Source organism: Sebastes fasciatus, chromosome 8 (genome assembly GCF_043250625.1).
Source record: "Sebastes fasciatus isolate fSebFas1 chromosome 8, fSebFas1.pri, whole genome shotgun sequence".
In the NCBI taxonomy this organism is placed as follows: domain Eukaryota; kingdom Metazoa; phylum Chordata; class Actinopteri; order Perciformes; family Sebastidae; genus Sebastes; species Sebastes fasciatus.
Window position 1 is genome coordinate 35313360 of NC_133802.1, and position 18037 is coordinate 35331396.

General features: G+C 44.7%; 2 protein-coding genes and 1 long non-coding RNA gene across 7 annotated transcripts in view; 1 reads left to right on the forward strand and 2 right to left on the reverse strand.

Annotated features, from left to right (window-relative positions):
- LOC141773307 (ras-related protein Rab-7L1-like) overlaps positions 1 to 507 on the reverse strand; it is a 7024-nt gene extending 6517 nt beyond the window's left edge. Inside the window, exon 1 of one of the 3 annotated variants that reach the window (XM_074645209.1) lies at positions 1 to 501. This exon is cut by the window's left edge and continues 101 nt beyond it. In XM_074645209.1, the coding sequence (XP_074501310.1) occupies positions 1 to 17 (17 nt within the window). In that variant the 5' untranslated portion in view covers positions 18 to 501. The other 2 variants (XM_074645210.1, XM_074645211.1) reach the window with 2 other exon arrangements.
- Positions 508 to 3975: 3468 nt separating this feature from the next.
- tmem81 (transmembrane protein 81) lies at positions 3976 to 7604 on the forward strand. 3 transcript variants are annotated; one of them, XM_074645194.1, is made up of 6 exons: positions 3976 to 4192; positions 4697 to 4959; positions 6177 to 6322; positions 6887 to 7002; positions 7177 to 7370; positions 7464 to 7604. In XM_074645194.1, exons 1-6 carry the CDS (start codon positions 3991 to 3993, stop codon positions 7554 to 7556), a joined length of 1014 nt encoding a protein of 337 aa, XP_074501295.1. In that variant the 5' UTR covers positions 3976 to 3990; the 3' UTR covers positions 7557 to 7604. The 3 variants fall into 3 exon arrangements, with proteins under 3 accessions (XP_074501295.1, XP_074501296.1, XP_074501298.1); XM_074645195.1 differs by having other exon boundaries at positions 4697 to 4821; positions 6189 to 6322; XM_074645197.1 differs by having other exon boundaries at positions 4033 to 4169.
- Positions 7605 to 12824: 5220 nt separating this feature from the next.
- LOC141773301 (uncharacterized) lies at positions 12825 to 17157 on the reverse strand. Its single transcript, XR_012595068.1, has 4 exons — positions 17129 to 17157; positions 16696 to 16867; positions 13971 to 14087; positions 12825 to 12919 (listed from the first exon to the last, which is right to left on the reverse strand). It is a non-coding gene; the product is annotated as an uncharacterized LOC141773301 (long non-coding RNA).
- Positions 17158 to 18037: the final 880 nt, after the last annotated feature.

The following is an 18037-nucleotide window of genomic DNA, read 5'->3' on the forward strand; positions in this document are numbered from 1 at the left end:
AGCAGGTGCTCGTTCATCGCTCTCCTCTGTCAGACAACATTGTGTTCCAACAGCTCAAAGTTCAAACGTTCCACGTCAGGAAATGAGATTTATGAGACTTAAATAGTTTTTGGACCATAACCCACCTGGACTTTGCTTCACCTGAGCCTTTCTGTTTGAACTACCTTTAAACCCTAAATGATTATCAAGAGAACCCTGTTTCTCTGATAGGTACTGGGCCAACTCTAAACCTAAAACAGTGACTGTCCTTCTCTCCTTGTAGCACAGCTCTCAGACCTACTAGCTTCACTTTCTGAAGGAAGTTGCTATAAATAAATCAGCGTCATAAACCACGCCTTCCTGGAACAGGAAGTGGATGAATCTGTTAGTTTCTCGGTCAAACTGTGTTGCGCTTCATTGTTTGAAATATGACATTACATGACTGGACGGTGGAGTCACTGAGGTAGCTATGGATTGGGTAGATGTCTCTCTAACTTTTCATCCTTCACACACACACAATGTCCTCGCTGCTCCTAACAGAGTTTTTATTGCGGTTGCTCTGCGTTAGACTCTTTAAATTGCACCGATTGTCCGTTCTACTGTAGCTCCACACGTGAGGACTTCCAATGAAATGCATCTCACTGCTGTATTTCAGCATCTTCCAACACTAACTTTCCCGAGAGAGATGCGCTGCTCTTCTCCTACATGCAGATATTTTACAAGTCAGTGTGTTTAATCATCACTTGGAGTTCATAAACACTACCTGGTTTTAAAGTGGACTGTAATTGGCTTGTCACATTACTGCATTGCAACCAGGGAGCAACCTCCAGCTCGGAGAAGTGAAGCCGACGCTGAAGAGCCGTAAACCTGCATCCTGTCTAGCAGCCAGCAGGGGGCGACTCCTCTGGTTCTATAGAAGTCTCTGAGAAAATGAGCCTCCTTCTCTCTTGATGTATTACCTCAGTAAACATTGTAAACATGAGTTTATGGTCTCAATCTCTAGTTTCAAGTCTTCTTCAATACAGCATGATGTTCATTTAGTAAATGATGGTCCCATTTAGAGCCAAAGTGTGTATTTAGCCTGTTTTTTATAATTATTATTATTTGTTGAGGCTGCACACAGGAGTGTGGTTTCACCTATTTTTACCGGTTCACTCGGACCGCGGGAGTTAGACAAAGAAGATGAGACAGGCTTGGATATTTTCTGTTGACCGTCACTTCACGTTACATATTTTACTATGACACACTACACGTGACATAAAATGATCAATTTTCGCACACGACACTCATTTATCGTTCCCGATCCCCTACGGCGGCCGCGTCGGGCTATAATCGGGCTGACATCGTGGAGTCTGAACCGGGCATTAGCGGCCTTTTAATCGATAGTAGTTTCCTACAAGAGTCAAACAGACCATAAAGCAGAGGATGCTTTAGGGCGGGGCTACCTTGTGATTGACAGGTCGCTACCACGGCGTCGTCTGGTCCGGGAGTTGTCCGTTCTTTCGTCTTACAACTTTAACCCTTTCACAGTGTGTCTTCCCTTCATCACAGTTAAAGGTAGGGTGGACCATGTTGGAAAGCTAGCATAATGTGAAAGTAGCATCGCCTCAGGAGCTCCGTCTGATTGGTTCTTTCCAAGCGGACCGCGAGGCAGAGATTGGTAGACGTTTTTACAGGATTACAGCAGCTACAGATGACGGCTCTTTTCCGGTTCCTTTTTCAGAGCTCGTCAGTAATGGATCGCTGTCGGGGGGGAAACACCATTTCAACCAATAGAACAGATAGTGGAGACTGGAGAACATCCTCAACCCTGCCTTTAAATAAAACATTTTGTTGTGCCTAAAAGCCAAGATGGCGACGGCCAAAATGCAGAACTCGAGGCTTAAAAACGGTGGTCCACAAACCAACGCGTGACGTCACGATGACTACATCCACTTCTTATTTACAGTCTATGAATGCAGCTCATAATAATAATAATAATAAAAACAGTGCTGGCTTGTGTTGCAATTTTGGTGAAGTATCCATTGCAGGTTACTTTCGTAACAGTCAACTATTATTTTCTATTTTACGCTCCACTGATGGTGTTATGTTCATTAGTAGAGTCATGGAGAGAAGAGAGAAGCCTCTCAGGTTCCAGGCTGTAATTCAAACACTACACACAGGTTATGACCACAACCAATCTTCTCTTCAGTAATGTAACATTACTGATAGAAATCTCCTCCTGCTCGTCTTCATGCCACTTCCTCCGCCTGCACCAGCTTCGGTTGGAGAAGGATGGTGGAGACGGTTAATGACGAGGCAAACATTAAGTGACCGTGAGCTCCGGTCCTCTCTGCTACACGCCGATCCACCACCTCGACCTCCACTCCTTCACCTTCAGCCTCGCTACAGAAACTACTTCCTGCGCTGGCAGCGAACGTTGGCATCGGATGTAAACTGCATGGAATCGTCCAATATGGACGTCGTTGCTATGTGGGCCTCTCCTCCTCCTCTTCCTGTTCTTTGCTCTTATGTAACATCTCCTCTTCTTTGTCTTCCTCTCCTCCATCACACCTATTCAGCCTCCTCCACTTCCCTCCCTCTCCTCTTCTGTCATTTCTCTCTGGATGTGCTGTCGACCACATTCTGAGTTTTACTGGTCGGCCAACTAGGCCACTGTGACGGGTACTGAACAGGTTTCAGCCCCCCCGCTGATGCTGAGTCATTATTCGTGACGCTCTTTGAGTGTGTTTTTGTGTGTTTTCGTGTCTTGGTCCTTTTCCCAGTTAGCAGTAGCAGAACCACTCAGGGTTTAAAAATAACTCTTCTTCACAAACCCAAAGCCCCACTGATAATAATATATAATAAACTGTGTTGTAATCTTTGTTTGGGCATGAAAAACCAGGCAGGTCTGGAGCTTTTCCAGAAGGGGGAACCATGGACTGTGAAAGTGGGTCCTTCACTGGACCTGAGGGCCCCAAAACTAAAGGTACAAGTGTGTCTCAATTGTAGAAAAAATCAAAGTTCACCGCCAATACCAGATTCATGATTCTGAGTTCCATCATACAGAGTTAAACTAGTGTTTATGAGTCCGTTCTCATTCCCAGGAAGTCAAATACCAACGCTTTGTTATGCCTCTTAGCCTGTGATGAACAAGGCACCCTTTAGTGTTTGTATGAGACGCACCAAACCCATCCGCATCAATATTAGAGGAGAAGGCTTCAGTGAATTCACAGCACAGAATGTACTGCATATGTACCATATATATACCATATTATCTACTGTATATGTACTGTATATGTACCATATTATCTACTGTATATGTATTGTATATGTACCGTATATGTATTGTATATACACTGAACTGTATGTTGTGCTGGTTTCTGTGGTTTCTCTCTCTGTGTTTGTCTGACACCTGTTGGTCATTGTTATAAACTACAACATCATCCACATGCAACAGGTTGGTTTTCATTGGTTCAGTCTACATGAAAAATTCTGTATCGAAAACATGAATCAATTCAGCGTCTCTTTACTGCACCAGAGATAAACAATAAATAAATTAATTGATTAATTAATAAATAAATAAAGTGGTACAACAGACACTCTGAAATTACTCCAACAATAAGTTCAATATAAATTCAAATATTGCTATTTAATACCTTTGTGTTTTATTTTAAAGACCATGAATAAAGCTCCAAATAGAAGATGATACTGAACATTATGATCAGTTCAAAATTCAGTTTTTACACAAAATTAATTTTCAACATTTTTACGTATCTTTTTGAAATTCTGTATGTCATTTCATTTATTTGTTCATATGTTTTTAAAAAATAAATTTCTTAAACTAAATCAAGACATATTTAACAGCTATGAGATAAACAATAAGATTATTTTTGTGTGTCTAGTTATTGACTTTAAGTACATTTTGTTATCCTTGTGTTTTAAATGTGTTCTGTAAAACACTTTGTAACTGTGTTTTGAAAGGTGCTATATAATGAAAGATTATTATTATTATGATTATTATAATTCAACATGTTGACCCACAGAAGGAGGGAACCTGCAGCCTGGAACTCTGGTTGTCACGGCAACACTCAGTTCAAAATAAATCTGATTATCATCATCACGTCTTTTACTTCAAGTTTTACAGAGTTTGAGTTCAGTTTGGCTCCAACAGGACCTTTAAACACCGAGGCAGCAAAGCATCATACAAGGTGGGCTACTGTATGTGGTGCAGGTCAGCTATGGATTGATTTAATATTGATTTAATATTGATTTTGCTCCCTCTTAGTCGACTAATCGTTGTTTTGGTCTTAGTAGATTAACATTTCTTTAGTCGATTAGTCGTTTTTTTATGCTTTTTTTCATGCTGAATAATTTATTTCCAAGAAACTTCTAGCTTCTGAGATTTAAAGTGGTGCTTTTGTGTGATTCTTTGTGGAGAAACTCAGTTTTAAATCAACTAATCGATTAGTCGAATACATCGTGAGTATTAGATTAAGAGTTTCTTTGGTGGACGACAGCCCTACTTTAAACAAATATGATAAAATCATAGAAGCTAAAAAGCCAAACAAATTATGACACATGTTGCTTAGAGATACAAACTTGATTAAAAAGAAATCCACAAACTTACCTGAACATCTCCAGTGCAGTGACGGGATTAAAAACAAACTTCTTCTTCTTCATGATACTGAACTTTGTGCATCGAGTGTAAAACTAAAAAACATTTTATCTCCTGCAGATCTGACGTCAAACTTTAATATGAGACAAGTGACTGTTCACCTCCTCCTCCTCTTCCTCTTCCTCCTCCTCCATCCTCTGACCTCAGAAGACCTGGAGGAGAATGAAGATGAGGAGGCGAATGAAGTTCAGGTGGAGGTCATAGTTGACAGCACCCCCTGCAGCATCACCTGTGGGCTGGGGGTTAGAACTCAAACCCTGTGTTTAATGAGAGATGGAAATACGGCCATAGAGGACGATGGGAGGAGTACACAGGGAACAGAGGTACCACACAGACGTCTTTAAGACCTCCCATCCAGTGTATTTTGCCATTTCTATGATATTTCATATTTATTTGTTGATTAGACGCACTGTGCAGGTCAAAGGTCATCCTCTAAGCTGCAGGTCAAAGGTCATCCTCCAGGCTGCAGGTGACTCATGCTGCTTTGAGTCTGAGCAGCAAACTGATAAATCTGTTTATCTGTCAGTTTGTCGTTCTAGTTAGTTAGCTAGTTAGCTGTAGTTAACTAGCCCAACTTGTTGCCTCAGCTAACTGAGGGGTTTTCATGTTATCTTTAGTTTCCTCCTCCTTAGTTCAGTGTGTTTATTGTCACCATGGTGTTTGTGTGTGTGGTGAACGGGTGAAATCAACACACTGAATTACACAAAATCCCACCGACAGAATGAACACAACACAGCGACTGTCTCTCTCTCACTCGCTCTCTTCTTCACCGTCTCCTCCTGCTGGAGATAAATTAACAGAAAGCAGCCGATGCCGGAGGTTTGTCTGCCTCTAACAGGTCCGAACGACGAGGAGACCACAACCACAACCAGAGAAAAGTCCCGTTAGAGAAATAAAGGAATCTCTGTGCAGCCCGGTGTCGGTGTCGGTACTGGAGCTGAGGAGAGAGCGGCCCGGTGCTGCTGGACGGTGAACCTCCAAAACGCCCCGAAAACTGTACTTCAAACATCGAACCTCAACACAACACGTCTATCTGTCCTCCGGTGCGCTGTGGGCGGCGTGCGGCGGTGCGGCGGTGCGGCCCCTCGGTGGCGGTGCAGCAGCAGCCAGACGGCCGCCTCGCCAGGAGGAGACGGTGAAGAAGAGAGAGAGAGAGGGAGAGAGAGAGAGAGAGAGAGAGAGAGAGAGAGAGTGAGATGGAGAGAGAGAGAGAGAGAGAGAGAGAGAGAGAGAGAGAGGGGGGGAGAGAGGTTGTGTTGAGATGATTCTGGTCTCATTTGTGGTCTGATGAACAGTAAATTCCTCTAAACTGGGTTAAAAACGATGCAATCTGGTTGCCATGGTGATGAATGACTGTACGTCTGACTATTAACCACACCCCCCATCCTCTGTTTGAGGAAGAACATTAACCAAAAAACAGGAAGTAAAACTGGCTGGAGGGGGGGTGTTAAACATCGAACACTGAATGACAGAGAACAATAACTGAGACTACAATCTGAACAATGGTTGTCGTCTGCGTGTGGACGTGTCTGAATGGAAGGTGTCGGAGGAGTGTCGTGTCCGTAAGGTGAACTGTGTGGAGTCGTGGCAGTGTGGACTCAGGACCATGACTGTGACTTCAGGACAGAAAGTGGAGATCGACTGTCTGGGAGAAGTCATGAAGGAGATTGGGAGGTTCTCCTGGAGGTGAGGACGCAGCACATTCACGTCCGTTTGATTACAAACAACAGAAAAACCTCATCCTGCAAAACAACCGTAGACACGCAGTGCAGAATAAAAGTTTAGCAGTGATTGATGTTCTTTATTGGAGTGTGTTTAGTTTCCTCCGGCTGGATTAACCCGGCAGGAGGCCCCGAGGTGAAAGCCGTGGGTCATATTTAGCCTCCCCCCATACCGAGCCCTTTGATATTCACTAACTTAGTTTGGTTATAGATGTAAATTATATTTCAGAATATGCATTATTGAAGCATTCACTGAAATATTGATGAAGGTGTACATCTGGAGACAGGAGCCCACAAACAGGAGCTCAAGTAAAAACACAGGAGAAACTAAACAGCATCTGAAGATGCAGACTGATGGACTTCATTTTTGTTGGTACAATTATTAAAAAGTTGCATTGTGCTGTATAAAGATGTAAGTTAAACAACCCGTGACTTGTGTTTGTCCGGTGGAGTGTTACAGAGGTAGAGCAACCAGCAGCTCTGTGATAGAGGGCAGCGTTCACTGTGTTTTTCTCTTTCCTGTTCTCAGGGTGTCGTGGCGTTACGCCCGAGGAATAATCAGCTCCGATGACTCTCTGTTTAGTCAGTGGGAAGCTCCTCTGCTGGACCGGCTGATTCTGGACCCCGTCAGGGAGGAGGACGCAGGTAAACACACCTGAATGCATGTGCTCACACACATTCTGGTTTAAGTTCAAAACTCCATTTCCCGTTGAGCTCGTAGGGTTGGACCAGGAGGTCTACAGTTCAGTAAAGTTACTGTGAGGAACTTTTAACTTTGAAGCCAATCACACCTGCTGCTGAATGTCGTGTCACCTTCAGGTACGTATAGCTGCGTCGTGCAGGACGCCGCCTACCGCAGGATGAAGATGGTTTACTGGGGGATCCGGGTTTTGCCTGTCGGCATTCTCAATCTGGACTACGAAAGCTCTCTGGCCCAGTGGGACTCCAGTGGAAACCAGCCGAACCAGAGCGTGTCAGACCAGCATGACCACTGGGTGGCTTTTCTCTGCACCGTACGATCTGACTGCACTAATGATTTATTCTGACGGTTAATTTAAGAATGTAAGAACACTGATGGTTCTCATTTGTTCTGTCTGAACACACAGATGCTGATCGTTGTGAGTCTGGTAGTGGTCGGTGCTGGACTGATGCTGGTTCCTCTACTGGACAGTGAAGATGAAGAAGATCAGGCAGTTTGACTGATCCATCGCTCACCGCACAAACAATTAAAGCTTCAGTAGGCAGAACGTTTTTGGCATCATTGGGCAAATAATCCCATAAAACCCTGTCAGCATATTGTAATTCAAGAGAGAAACTAGACTGGGACCATCATTTACTAAATGAACATCACTTTTATAGTCGTGTATCACAGCTGTTACCCTGCACTATATTCAGTTTTAACAGTTTTCTTCATCTCCTTGTATTTTTATATCTGGTATATTTTTTTGTACTTTGCACTACTAACTTTTTTACTACCTTTTTAATAACATGTTATTATATAAATACAAGCCCTCTGCCCAGTCCAGAGTGAACTTCTGCACTGAGAAGGTTTTTCCAACGCCAGCGACGCCGTTCGCCAGAACGACTCTGATGTGTCCCTGTTGGTCAGGTAAGGTTTTAAAGATGTCCTGGCACTTGATTGGAGCGTCATGGAGGGTCTTCTTCTTGGAAGCTGTCTCAAGCTGCCTCACCTCATGTTGGGTATTAACCTCTTCACTCTGTCCCTCTGTGATGTAGAGCTCAGTGTAGATCCTGTTGAGGAGGGTTCCACTTCCTGTTTCATCAGTTCCTTCAGTCACACGTTCACATCTCTCCTTCAGACTGATCTTATGTTCATCTACAACCTCCTGCAGACCTCTATTCAGACTGATCGTATGTTCATCTACAACCTCCTGCAGAATCCTATCTGCTGAAAGAGAGAAACAAAGTTTAAGACAAAACACAGAAACTCATTATTTCTAATGCCAATATGAAAATAATCAATATAAGAACATATAAAGAAGTAAAGGTTATAAAGTCATCATCCCTTCTTGAAGTCAAAACTAACGTCAACGTAATTTTTATATTTATTGTTAATAGTTTTTCAACGTGTCGCTCTGCAGGACCAGACGTGTGTTTGTAAGTCAGAGAAGGAGACTGTAGCAGGAAAGATAATGTTGTTCAAAGTCTGTGGCTCCTGTTCAGTTCAGTTCAGTTCAGTTTATGTTTATATAGCATCAAATCATAACAGAAGTTATCTTAAGATGCTTTTCATATAGAGCAGGTTTAGACCGTACTCTATAATTTAGAGACCCAACAAGAGATCCTCCATGAGCATGTATTGTTATACGACAATGACAAGAAGATAACTCCCCTTTCATCAGTGTGTCTGTCTGTCTGTGATAGAACAGTGATGTTGTTGCTTTACAGAGATTAATAGTTCTCCATCTATGCAGATGGAGAACAAACATCATTCTGATTGGTTGATGCAAAGACGGAGTGCTATCATAAAAACAAAACATACAAATATAACATTATTTCTTCTGGGTTCAGATTTTCTCTCAAAGGAGAACAAAGTACAAGTGATGCAGAGCAGATATGAGTGATGGAGAAGATCTTAAACAGTTGTCAAAACAATAGTCAGTGTATTAAAACAACAAGTTTCCAGACATGAAGACATCAGCAGACACATCTACAGTCTTACTTTGGACAGTGCTGGTCTGACTGGCTGTCTGAGGTCCAGGTCTTAATAATAATAATAATAATAGCTTGGATTTATATAGCGCCTTTCATGAAACCCAAGGACGCTTAACAAAGACATAAATAAACACAACAAATGTAACAGTAGCTAGAGGCCAGAGGCCAGAGGCCTTGGTGAAGAGGTGGGTTTTGAGGAGTCTTTTGAAGGTGTCCAGAGATGGTGTGTTGTGGAGCTCTATGGGGAGAGAGTTCCAGAGGGTGGGGGCTGTCACACTGAAGGCTCTGTCCCCAAAAGTTCGCATTCTTGTGTGAGGGATGGAGAGCTGACCCGGGCCTGAGGATCTAAGGTTCCGGGGCTGTGTGTAAGGGTGGAGGAGGTTAGATAAATACTGAGGAGCCAGGGCATTGAGGGATTTGTAGGTGAGGAGGAGGATCTTGTAGGTGATGCGGGACTTGACCGGGAGCCAGTGGAGGTGGATGAGGGTGGGGGTGATGTGCTGCCAGGGCTTGGTGCGGGTGAGAACCCTGGCAGCCGAGTTTTGCACATACTGGAGCCTGTCCAGGGCTTTGCTGGGAACCCCGGACAGAACTCCATTGCAATAGTCCAAACGGGAGGTGACGAAAGCGTGGATGAGGGTTTCTGCCACAGAGTCAGAGAGTGATTGCCGGAGACGTGAGATGTTTTTGAGGTGGAAGAAGGCGGATTTGGTGATGGACCTGATATGAGATTGGAATGATAGTGTTGGGTCCAGGATGACACCCAGGTTGCGGACTTCCGAGGATGGGGAGAAGGAACAGCCGTCAACGTCCAGGTGGAGGTCTCCAACCTTCCGGAGCAGGGCCTTGGGAGCCACAACCATGAGCTCGGTTTTGTTGCTGTTGAGTTTTAGGAAGTTTGATGACATCCAGATTTTTATTGCATGTAGGCAGTTTACAAGTGACTGTGGGGGTAGCTGGGTGGATGGTTTGGTGCTGAGATATAGTTGTGTGTCGTCAGCATATGAATGAAAGCTGAGACCGTGGTGGCGGATGATCTGACCAAGGGGGAGCATGTAGATGGTGAAGAGGAGGGGTCCCAGCACAGAGCCTTGAGGTACGCCATGGTTGACTGGGGCCGGGGTGGAACTGGAGTCTCTGATGGTGACAAACTGTTTTCTGTTTGTGAGGTAGGACTGAAACCAAGAGAGAGCTGAACCGGTGAGGCCAAGGTAGTCAGATAGGCGGGTGAGGAGGATGGTGTGGGAGACTGTGTCGAAGGCAGCTGAGAGGTCCAGGAGGACGAGGATGCTGATGTGACCAGAATCTGCAGCGATGAGGAGGTCATTTGTGATTTTGATGAGGGTGGTCTCTGTGCTGTGGTGTGGTCTGAAGCCAGATTGAAACGTTTCGTAGAGCTCATGGTTGGCCATATGTTGATGGAGTTGGGCGGCCACTGCTCTTTCCAGAATTTTGCTCAGGAAAGGGAGGTTGGAGATCGGTCGGTAGTTGTTGCTGTCATCCCGGTCCAGACCTGGCTTTTTGAGGATGGGAGTGACTGATGCCATCTTGAGGCTGTCGGGTACAAGACCAGATGCCAAGGAGGAGTTGATGATGTTGACCATAATGGGGCACAGGGCAGGTAGGCACGCCTTGACCAAGGCTGTGGGCATGGGGTCCAGAGAACAGGTGGAGGCTTTGGCCTTAGTGACCAACTTTGCGACCTGAGGAGCACATACAGGGGAGAAGAAGGAGAGGGAGCACTGAGGCAGGCGGACATCCAAGGGAGCCACGCCCAGTGGCTGAGGTGTGTGTGGAGGGAGGTGGGCAGGCACCAGGAGCTGCTGATGGATGGACTCGACTTTGTCCTGGAAAAAGTCCAGGAACTTAGTGCAGAGGTCGGGGGCACCTGAGGGGAGGGGGGGGTCGAGGGGGCGAAGGAGCCGGTTGATGGTGGAGAACAGCAGTCTGGGGTGGTTTTGTTGGTTGGTAATGAGGGTGGAGTAGTACTGTGTTTTGGCCTGGGAGAGAGCTACTTTGTAGGCCCTCACATGCTCTTTATAAGCCTCAAGGTGGACAGTGAGGCCAGATCTTTTGTAGCGCCTCTCCAGTTGACGGCCGGTGGACTTCTGGGTGCGGAGTTCAGTGGTGAACCAGGGGGCGGGACGGGTATAGGAGACAGTCCGGGTTTTGAGGGGGGCAAGGGAGTCAAGGCTGCCGGATAAAGTGGCGTTGTAGTGGGCAACCAGCCCATCAGCAGAGCTGTCGTGTGGATCTGAGGCCAGATGGGTCGCTATCAGGTCGTTCAGAGCTGGTGTACTCACTGTCTTGATGTTCCTGTACTGGATGGTACGTTTTGTGCGCTGCCTGGGCAGGGTGACAGGAACAGTGCAGAGAACAGCGAGATGGTCTGAAACAGCGAGGTCCAGGCACTGCAGATGGGAGGGAGTTGTACCAGTGGAGCACACCAGATCCAGCGTGTGGCCTTTAGTGTGGGTGGGACTTTTAACGTGCTGTGTGAAGTTGAAACAGTCCAACAGTGACAGGAATTCAGTGGCAAACGAGCAGCTGGTGGAGTCCACATGAATATTAAAGTCACCGAGCAGGAGTGTAGATGGAGACATGGAGCAGACAGAGGTGAGAAGCTCAGACAGCTCAGACATGAAGGTGGTGGAGGCTTTAGGGGGGCGGTAGATGAGGACAACCTGGAGCTGTGTAGACCCAACCAGGGAGAAAATGACACACTCAAACGAGGTGACATTGGGTACTGGGAGGTCTTTGACCAGGATGTCAGCTCGATGTATAACAGCCAGCCCGCCGCCACGACCCATGGAGCGAGGCTTTTGTATGTAGACATATCCAGGGGGAGTGGCTTGATTAAGTGCCATGAAATCCTGCTGATTTTGCCAAGTCTCAGTTAGACAGAGAAAGTCAATTTTCCTGTCAGTGATGATATCATGGATGAGTAGAGCTTTATTGTTGATTGAGCGAGCATTCTGCAGCATAAATGTTGCACTGTTGTTAGTGAATGCTGGGGCAGGCGGTGTGGGGGGAACGACACTGTCAACACAGACCAGGGACCTCAGATTGTTCAGGGTGCACACGTGTGGTTTGTTGTGATGACGTCGTAGCTGCGTGTTGGAGCGCCTGTCAGACAGTACTGAGGGAATACCATGATCAGCGTAAACAAACTTGCACCTGGAGGCTCTATGGACATAACGGGGGCGGCGTAGGAGTCCGAGGGATTTAATGTCAGCGATGCAGTTTGGAATGAAGTGACAGAAGAGGTCCAGGAGTTGCGTTGTTGAGTATTTGATGAACACCATGTTTGCAGCAGTGGAGCGCCGGCTAAATCCTGGAGCCGCAATCCGTGGAGGAGGCTCCCAGCCTCGGACCGCAGCAGCAGCAGGGAATGTAGCCAGAACAGCAGCAGCAAACAGTGTAGCCAGAACACAAGGTGGATAGTCCTGGAGTCGTGGCATGGAGATGTCCAAACGTGAGCAGCGGAGTGACGTTGGATAATCCACAGTAAGTTGATAGCGCCGCTTGGTCGGCGGAGCTAACAGCTGACAGCTGATCACTGGAGAAGGCGAGCACACAGAGCCAAATGTGCACAATCTTCTGACAGTTAGCAGCACCAGACAGTGAAGTGTAAATACAACTTATAGTGATAACTTATTCCTACATGCAGTGAATGTAGGCACAGATTTAAACAAAAAGCGAAGTTTTTGCTACGGAACTGAGAAGCGGCGACAAACACGCCAGCGTCCTCTGAATCCGAAATCTCTCTCTACTCTCTCTACTCTGAGAGAGTCTTGTTCTGGTCTGACTGGCTGTCTGAGGTCCAGGTCTTGTTCTGGATCTGGACATCGGCTCCTCCACAGAAGCATGACTCCTCTTCTTCTCTCTGTGGAGACATTACTTTATTATTAAAATCATGTGTTGATTGTTGGTGAAGAATATCCAGACTTGTCCGACACTGAAGCTCAGATGGTCACAGAGAAGAGTTAAAGTGTTGGTAGTGAATTCAGCATTCAGTCTGTGATGAAGATGTTCCTTTATTTGAACTCTCCTGCTTTAATAAACAAGAATTAGCTGCTGTCTTATTAAACATTTAGTGATCTGGCTGGAGTTTCTTTATTAAAGAGGAACAACGGACATTTTTAAAACATTGATATTAATCTATTCTAACAAGGAACACCAGAGTTACATGCTGTGTGTCTCAGACTGCTGGTCTACCTCAATATTTAGACCACTTCTAACCTCAGTTCAAACCTAACTAACTCAAACTAAACTACCCAAAGTGACTGTGAATCAGTAAAGGACATAATCAGCTCTCTTTGGCCTCTTTTAAATCATTGATATTATTCTGGAGGCTATATAACATGATGGGAGGAAAAAGAACTGCAACTTGCTCATGGACCTCATACTGTGAGGGCACGCCGGGAAACCACAAGGTGGCAGCGTCACATGTCTCTCCTCTACAGTCCACAGGGAGGAAACGGACTCAGACACTTTGGCAGTAAAGTAATAAACTGTTGGATTAACACTCACACTGCCTCAGTCTACAGTCTTCATCCTTCTGCTCTGTTATTCATCTACAGGAAACCTTTGACCTTGAGTTTATCTATGAGGGCGTGTGTATCACACAAATCAGCTCTATAACACGGAGTGTTCATGAGAATCTCTTTTAGCTTGAACAGGTTGAATTAAAATGAGTTCAAAAACTATTGTCTGTTGCATAATAAAGAATAATTTATGCCATTTTCCTGAGTTGCAACTCTTTTTCATAATCCAAACATAGATGGTAGCCAGAGATGACTCTTCTTCTTGCTCAGTTAGTACAACATGAAGCTGCATGTTGAGGAATATAACTCTGTTAGCAGAACGTTTAGTCTTCATCCTCAATGCATCATCATCATCCATCAGGTCAGCTTACAGTAGAAACAGTCTCTTACTTTGACTCTGAGGGTCCAGGTTCATTACTGAAGTCTGGAAGATGACCCATGGACCGGTCACTCTTCATAGACAGACAGCTGGGTACTGGAGACTCTGCTCTCTGTCTGGACTGAACTCTGCAAACACCAAGATGATTTACTTAATATCACATTAATCTCTTTTTAGGTCATTAAGGTCGCTCTAAACACACAAACTACTGCTGCTGTCGACAATAAGGAGGTTTAAAAGCTTGTTTTCTTAGATTAGATTACATCTTCTCTAGGTGACTGACAGCTGTCACAGATACTAAGAGGAAGAGATTATTTGATGAAGTCTGTTAAATTTTAGTTGGCAAATACATTTGTGTATACAGACGTAGGCAAAATCGTTGGTACCCTTCCGTTAAAGAAAGAAAAACCAACAATGGTCACTGAAATAACTTGAAACTGACAAAAGTAATAATAAATAAAAATTCACTGAAAATTAACTAATGAAAATCAGCTTTGAATTGTGGTTCAGCAGAATCATTTAAAAAAACAAACTAATGAAACTGGCCTAGACAAAAATGATGGTACCCTTAACTTAATATTTTGTTGCACAACCTTTTGAGGCAATCACTGCAATCAAGTGATTTCTGTAACTCTCAATGAGACTTCTGCACCTGTCCACAGGTATGTTGGCCCACTCCTCGTGAGCAAACTGCTCCAGCTGTCTCAGGTTTGAAGGGTGCCTTCTCCAGACTGCATGTTTCAGCTCCTTCCACAGATGTTCAATAGGATTTAGATCAGGGCTCATAGAAGGCCACTTCAGAATAGTCCAATGTTTTGTTCTTAGCCATTCTTGGGTGTGTTTAGCTGTGTTTTGGGTCATTATCCTGTTGGAAGACCCATGACCTGCAACTGAGACCAAGCTTTCTGACACTGGGCGGCACATTTCGCTCCAGAATGCCTTGATAGTCTTGAGATTTCATTGCACCCTGCACAGATTCAAGACACCCTGTGTCAGATGCAACAAAGCAGCCCCATAACATAACCGAGCCTCCTCCATGTTTCACATTAGGTACAGTGTTCTTTTCTTTGGATGCTTCATTTTTGCGTCTGTGAACATAGAGCTGATGTGACTTGCCAAAAAGCTCCAGTTTTGTCTCATCTGTCCAAAGGACATTCTCCCAGAAGCTTTGTGGCTTGTCAATATGCATTTTGGAAAATTCCAGTCTCGCTTTTTTATGATTTGGTGTCCTCCTTGGTCGTCTTCCATTAAGTCCACTTTGGCTCAAACAGCGACGGATGGTGCGATTTGACACTGATGTACCTTGACCTTGGAGTTCACCTCTAATCTCTTTGGAAGTTGTTCTGGGCTCTTTGGTTACCATTCGTATTATCCGTCTCTTCAATATGTCATCAATTTTCCTCTTGCGGCCACGTCCAGGGAGGTTGGCTACAGTCCCATAGACCTTAAACTTCTGAATAATATGTGCAGCTGTAGTCACAGGAACATCAAGCTGCTTGGAGATGGTCTTATAGCCTTTACCTTTAACATGAAGGTCTATAATGTTCTTTCTGATCTCCTGAGACAACTCTCTCCTTAGCTTTCTGTGGTCCATGTTCAGTGTGGTACACACCATGATACCAAACAGCACAGTGACTACTTTTCACCCTTTAAATAGGCAGACTGACTGATTACAAGTTTGAAGATACCTGTGATGCTATTTACAGGACACACCTTAGTTTAACATGTCCCTATGGTCAAATTATTTTACATCTTTTCTAGGGGTACCATCATTTTTTGTCCAGGTCAGTTTCATTAGTTTGTTTTTTAAAATGATTCTGTTGAACCACAATTCAAAAACAATGTCTGATTTTCATTAGTTCATTTTCAGTAAATTTTTATTTATTATTACTTTTGTCAGTTTCAAGTTATTTCAGTGACTATTGTGGGTTTTTCTCTCTTTAACGGAAGGGTACCAACAACTTTGCCTACGTCTGTAAATCTGAATATAGCAGCTGTCTTACTTTGTGTCTGAGGGTGCAGGTTCATTACTGAAGTGTAGAGGAACATCTTTAGATATTGCTAAACCAAGCCCCCGGGAAGAGCGCCGGGATTTGAAGCTAATGTTTCGTAGTGGATAAAGGAGCGTTTCAGACAGAGGGTGAATACAGGTATATTCAGGCAGACGGTATGAAACATAATGTAGCATTGTCAGGGTCAACGTAGGCTGCCCTGAATGTTTAAATACAGATCAATAAGATCACTTCCTGAACAGATTCCACCATCAGCAGATGGATTTATTAGTAGTTTAGCTTTATAAATCATGCTAACATCACATATCTGCTGGTGGTTGGTTCGCTTGCTTTCACACCAGAAACGAAACGCTCCCAGAGTTCACTTGGAAGACGACCGAGACCCAACTTTTAAGGTGGACCAGAGTTTGGTGGTTTGGTCTTCACCAGAGTTTGAATGAGCTTTCACACCGGCCCAAACAAACCGTACTAACAGTACAGACCTGAGTTTGTTTTAACCCAACAGAACGGGCCATGAGTGAAAGCAACCTGTTTCACTAGCAAGGGAGTAAATAGAGAGAGAGAGCAGAACAAAGCGTAACCCGCTGACGGGAGCAGTTGATGATGATTATCTCCTTTAGTTGGTCATATATCACGGCTAGTTAGAGATACAACCCAAAGTTCTACCAAAGTTCAGCATCGCTTTAACTGTGATTAGAAGTTACTGGTAAAAACAGTCTCTTACTTTGAATCTGAGGGTCCAGGTTCATTACTGAAGTGTAGAGGTTCACCTTTAGACTGATTACTCTTCATAGACAGACGGCCAGAGACTAGAGACTCTCTGTCCTCCTCTTCCTCCACACAGTCACTCATCTTCTGATCTGAAGTCAGTCTGAGAGGTAAAATAGGGACACTGACTGTGAGCTCAGAACTCAAGAATCAAGACAAACAAGTTAGTACAAGAGTCACAGGCTGAAAGAACAGGAAGTCACACACACACACACACACACACACACACACACACACACACACACACACACACATGACTTGTGACGTGTTCACAGAAGAATCAAACTGTTGAGTTCATTTGTAACATTTCTCTCGTCTACAGTCCACAGGGAGGAAACTGACTCAGACACTTTGAGAGTGAAGTAATAAAATGTTGGATTAACACTCACCCTGCTTCAGTCTTCAGTCTTCAGTCTTCTGTCTTCAGTCTTCAGTCTTCAGTCTTCTGCTCCGTTGACTCTAAATGGTGTCATTGAACACTTTAAGAGTCAGGCTTCTCTTCCTGTTCATGTACCTGGATCACCTGGTCGGTGTGGCTCCTCCCCTCTCCATTTACTGGAAGTCAGGTGAGTTCTATTTCGTTCTTCCTGACTGCCAGAGGCAATGTTTAACACTGGATGTTATCCATCTCGCGCACGCGCAGGTCGAGTATTTAATATCAACAAAGTCACATGTGACCTGGGATGACGTAGTTTATATAAGCCCACGTCATCATCAGATATGTCCCTTAAATCTTCTCGCGGCAGGTAATCCGCGAATGCAGGTTGATTAAAAGAGATAAGCCGTTGACTTTTCGCTGGAAGCCCTGCAACCGCATGGTTGGAGCTACGGTTTCGTCCTCCAAGGGCTGCGATTAGTTAATCACGGCTACACTCTAACACTTTAGACGCTGTAACACCGGTGTTTTCGCCGGTTCAATTCAGCGAGGCTAACGACAGGTGAGCTAGGATCACAAGGTGAGTATATCCTCCCGTCGTTAGAGTTTCAGTTACGTTTGTTGATAGGAGTCTGTTTTCGGTCTCCTTTATTGTTTATTGCCGCCGAGCTAAGTGTTTGCGCTACAGTATCGGCGAGCCTCCGTCGGACAACGAGCCCGTTGGGCTGTTGTCGGCTAATTCATTTCCTTTTACAGTGTGTGTTGCTCAGCAGCGAGTGATTTCGCTCGTTAAAGCAGACATCTCCTTTGTTGATAGATAGAGCGACCGCTCCCCAGTAAGTGATTTCGCTTGTGGGTTAACTTATTTTGTGGCTGCTGTTAAAGGGGAAGTTATTATCTTCCCTGTCTTTGTATAATAACA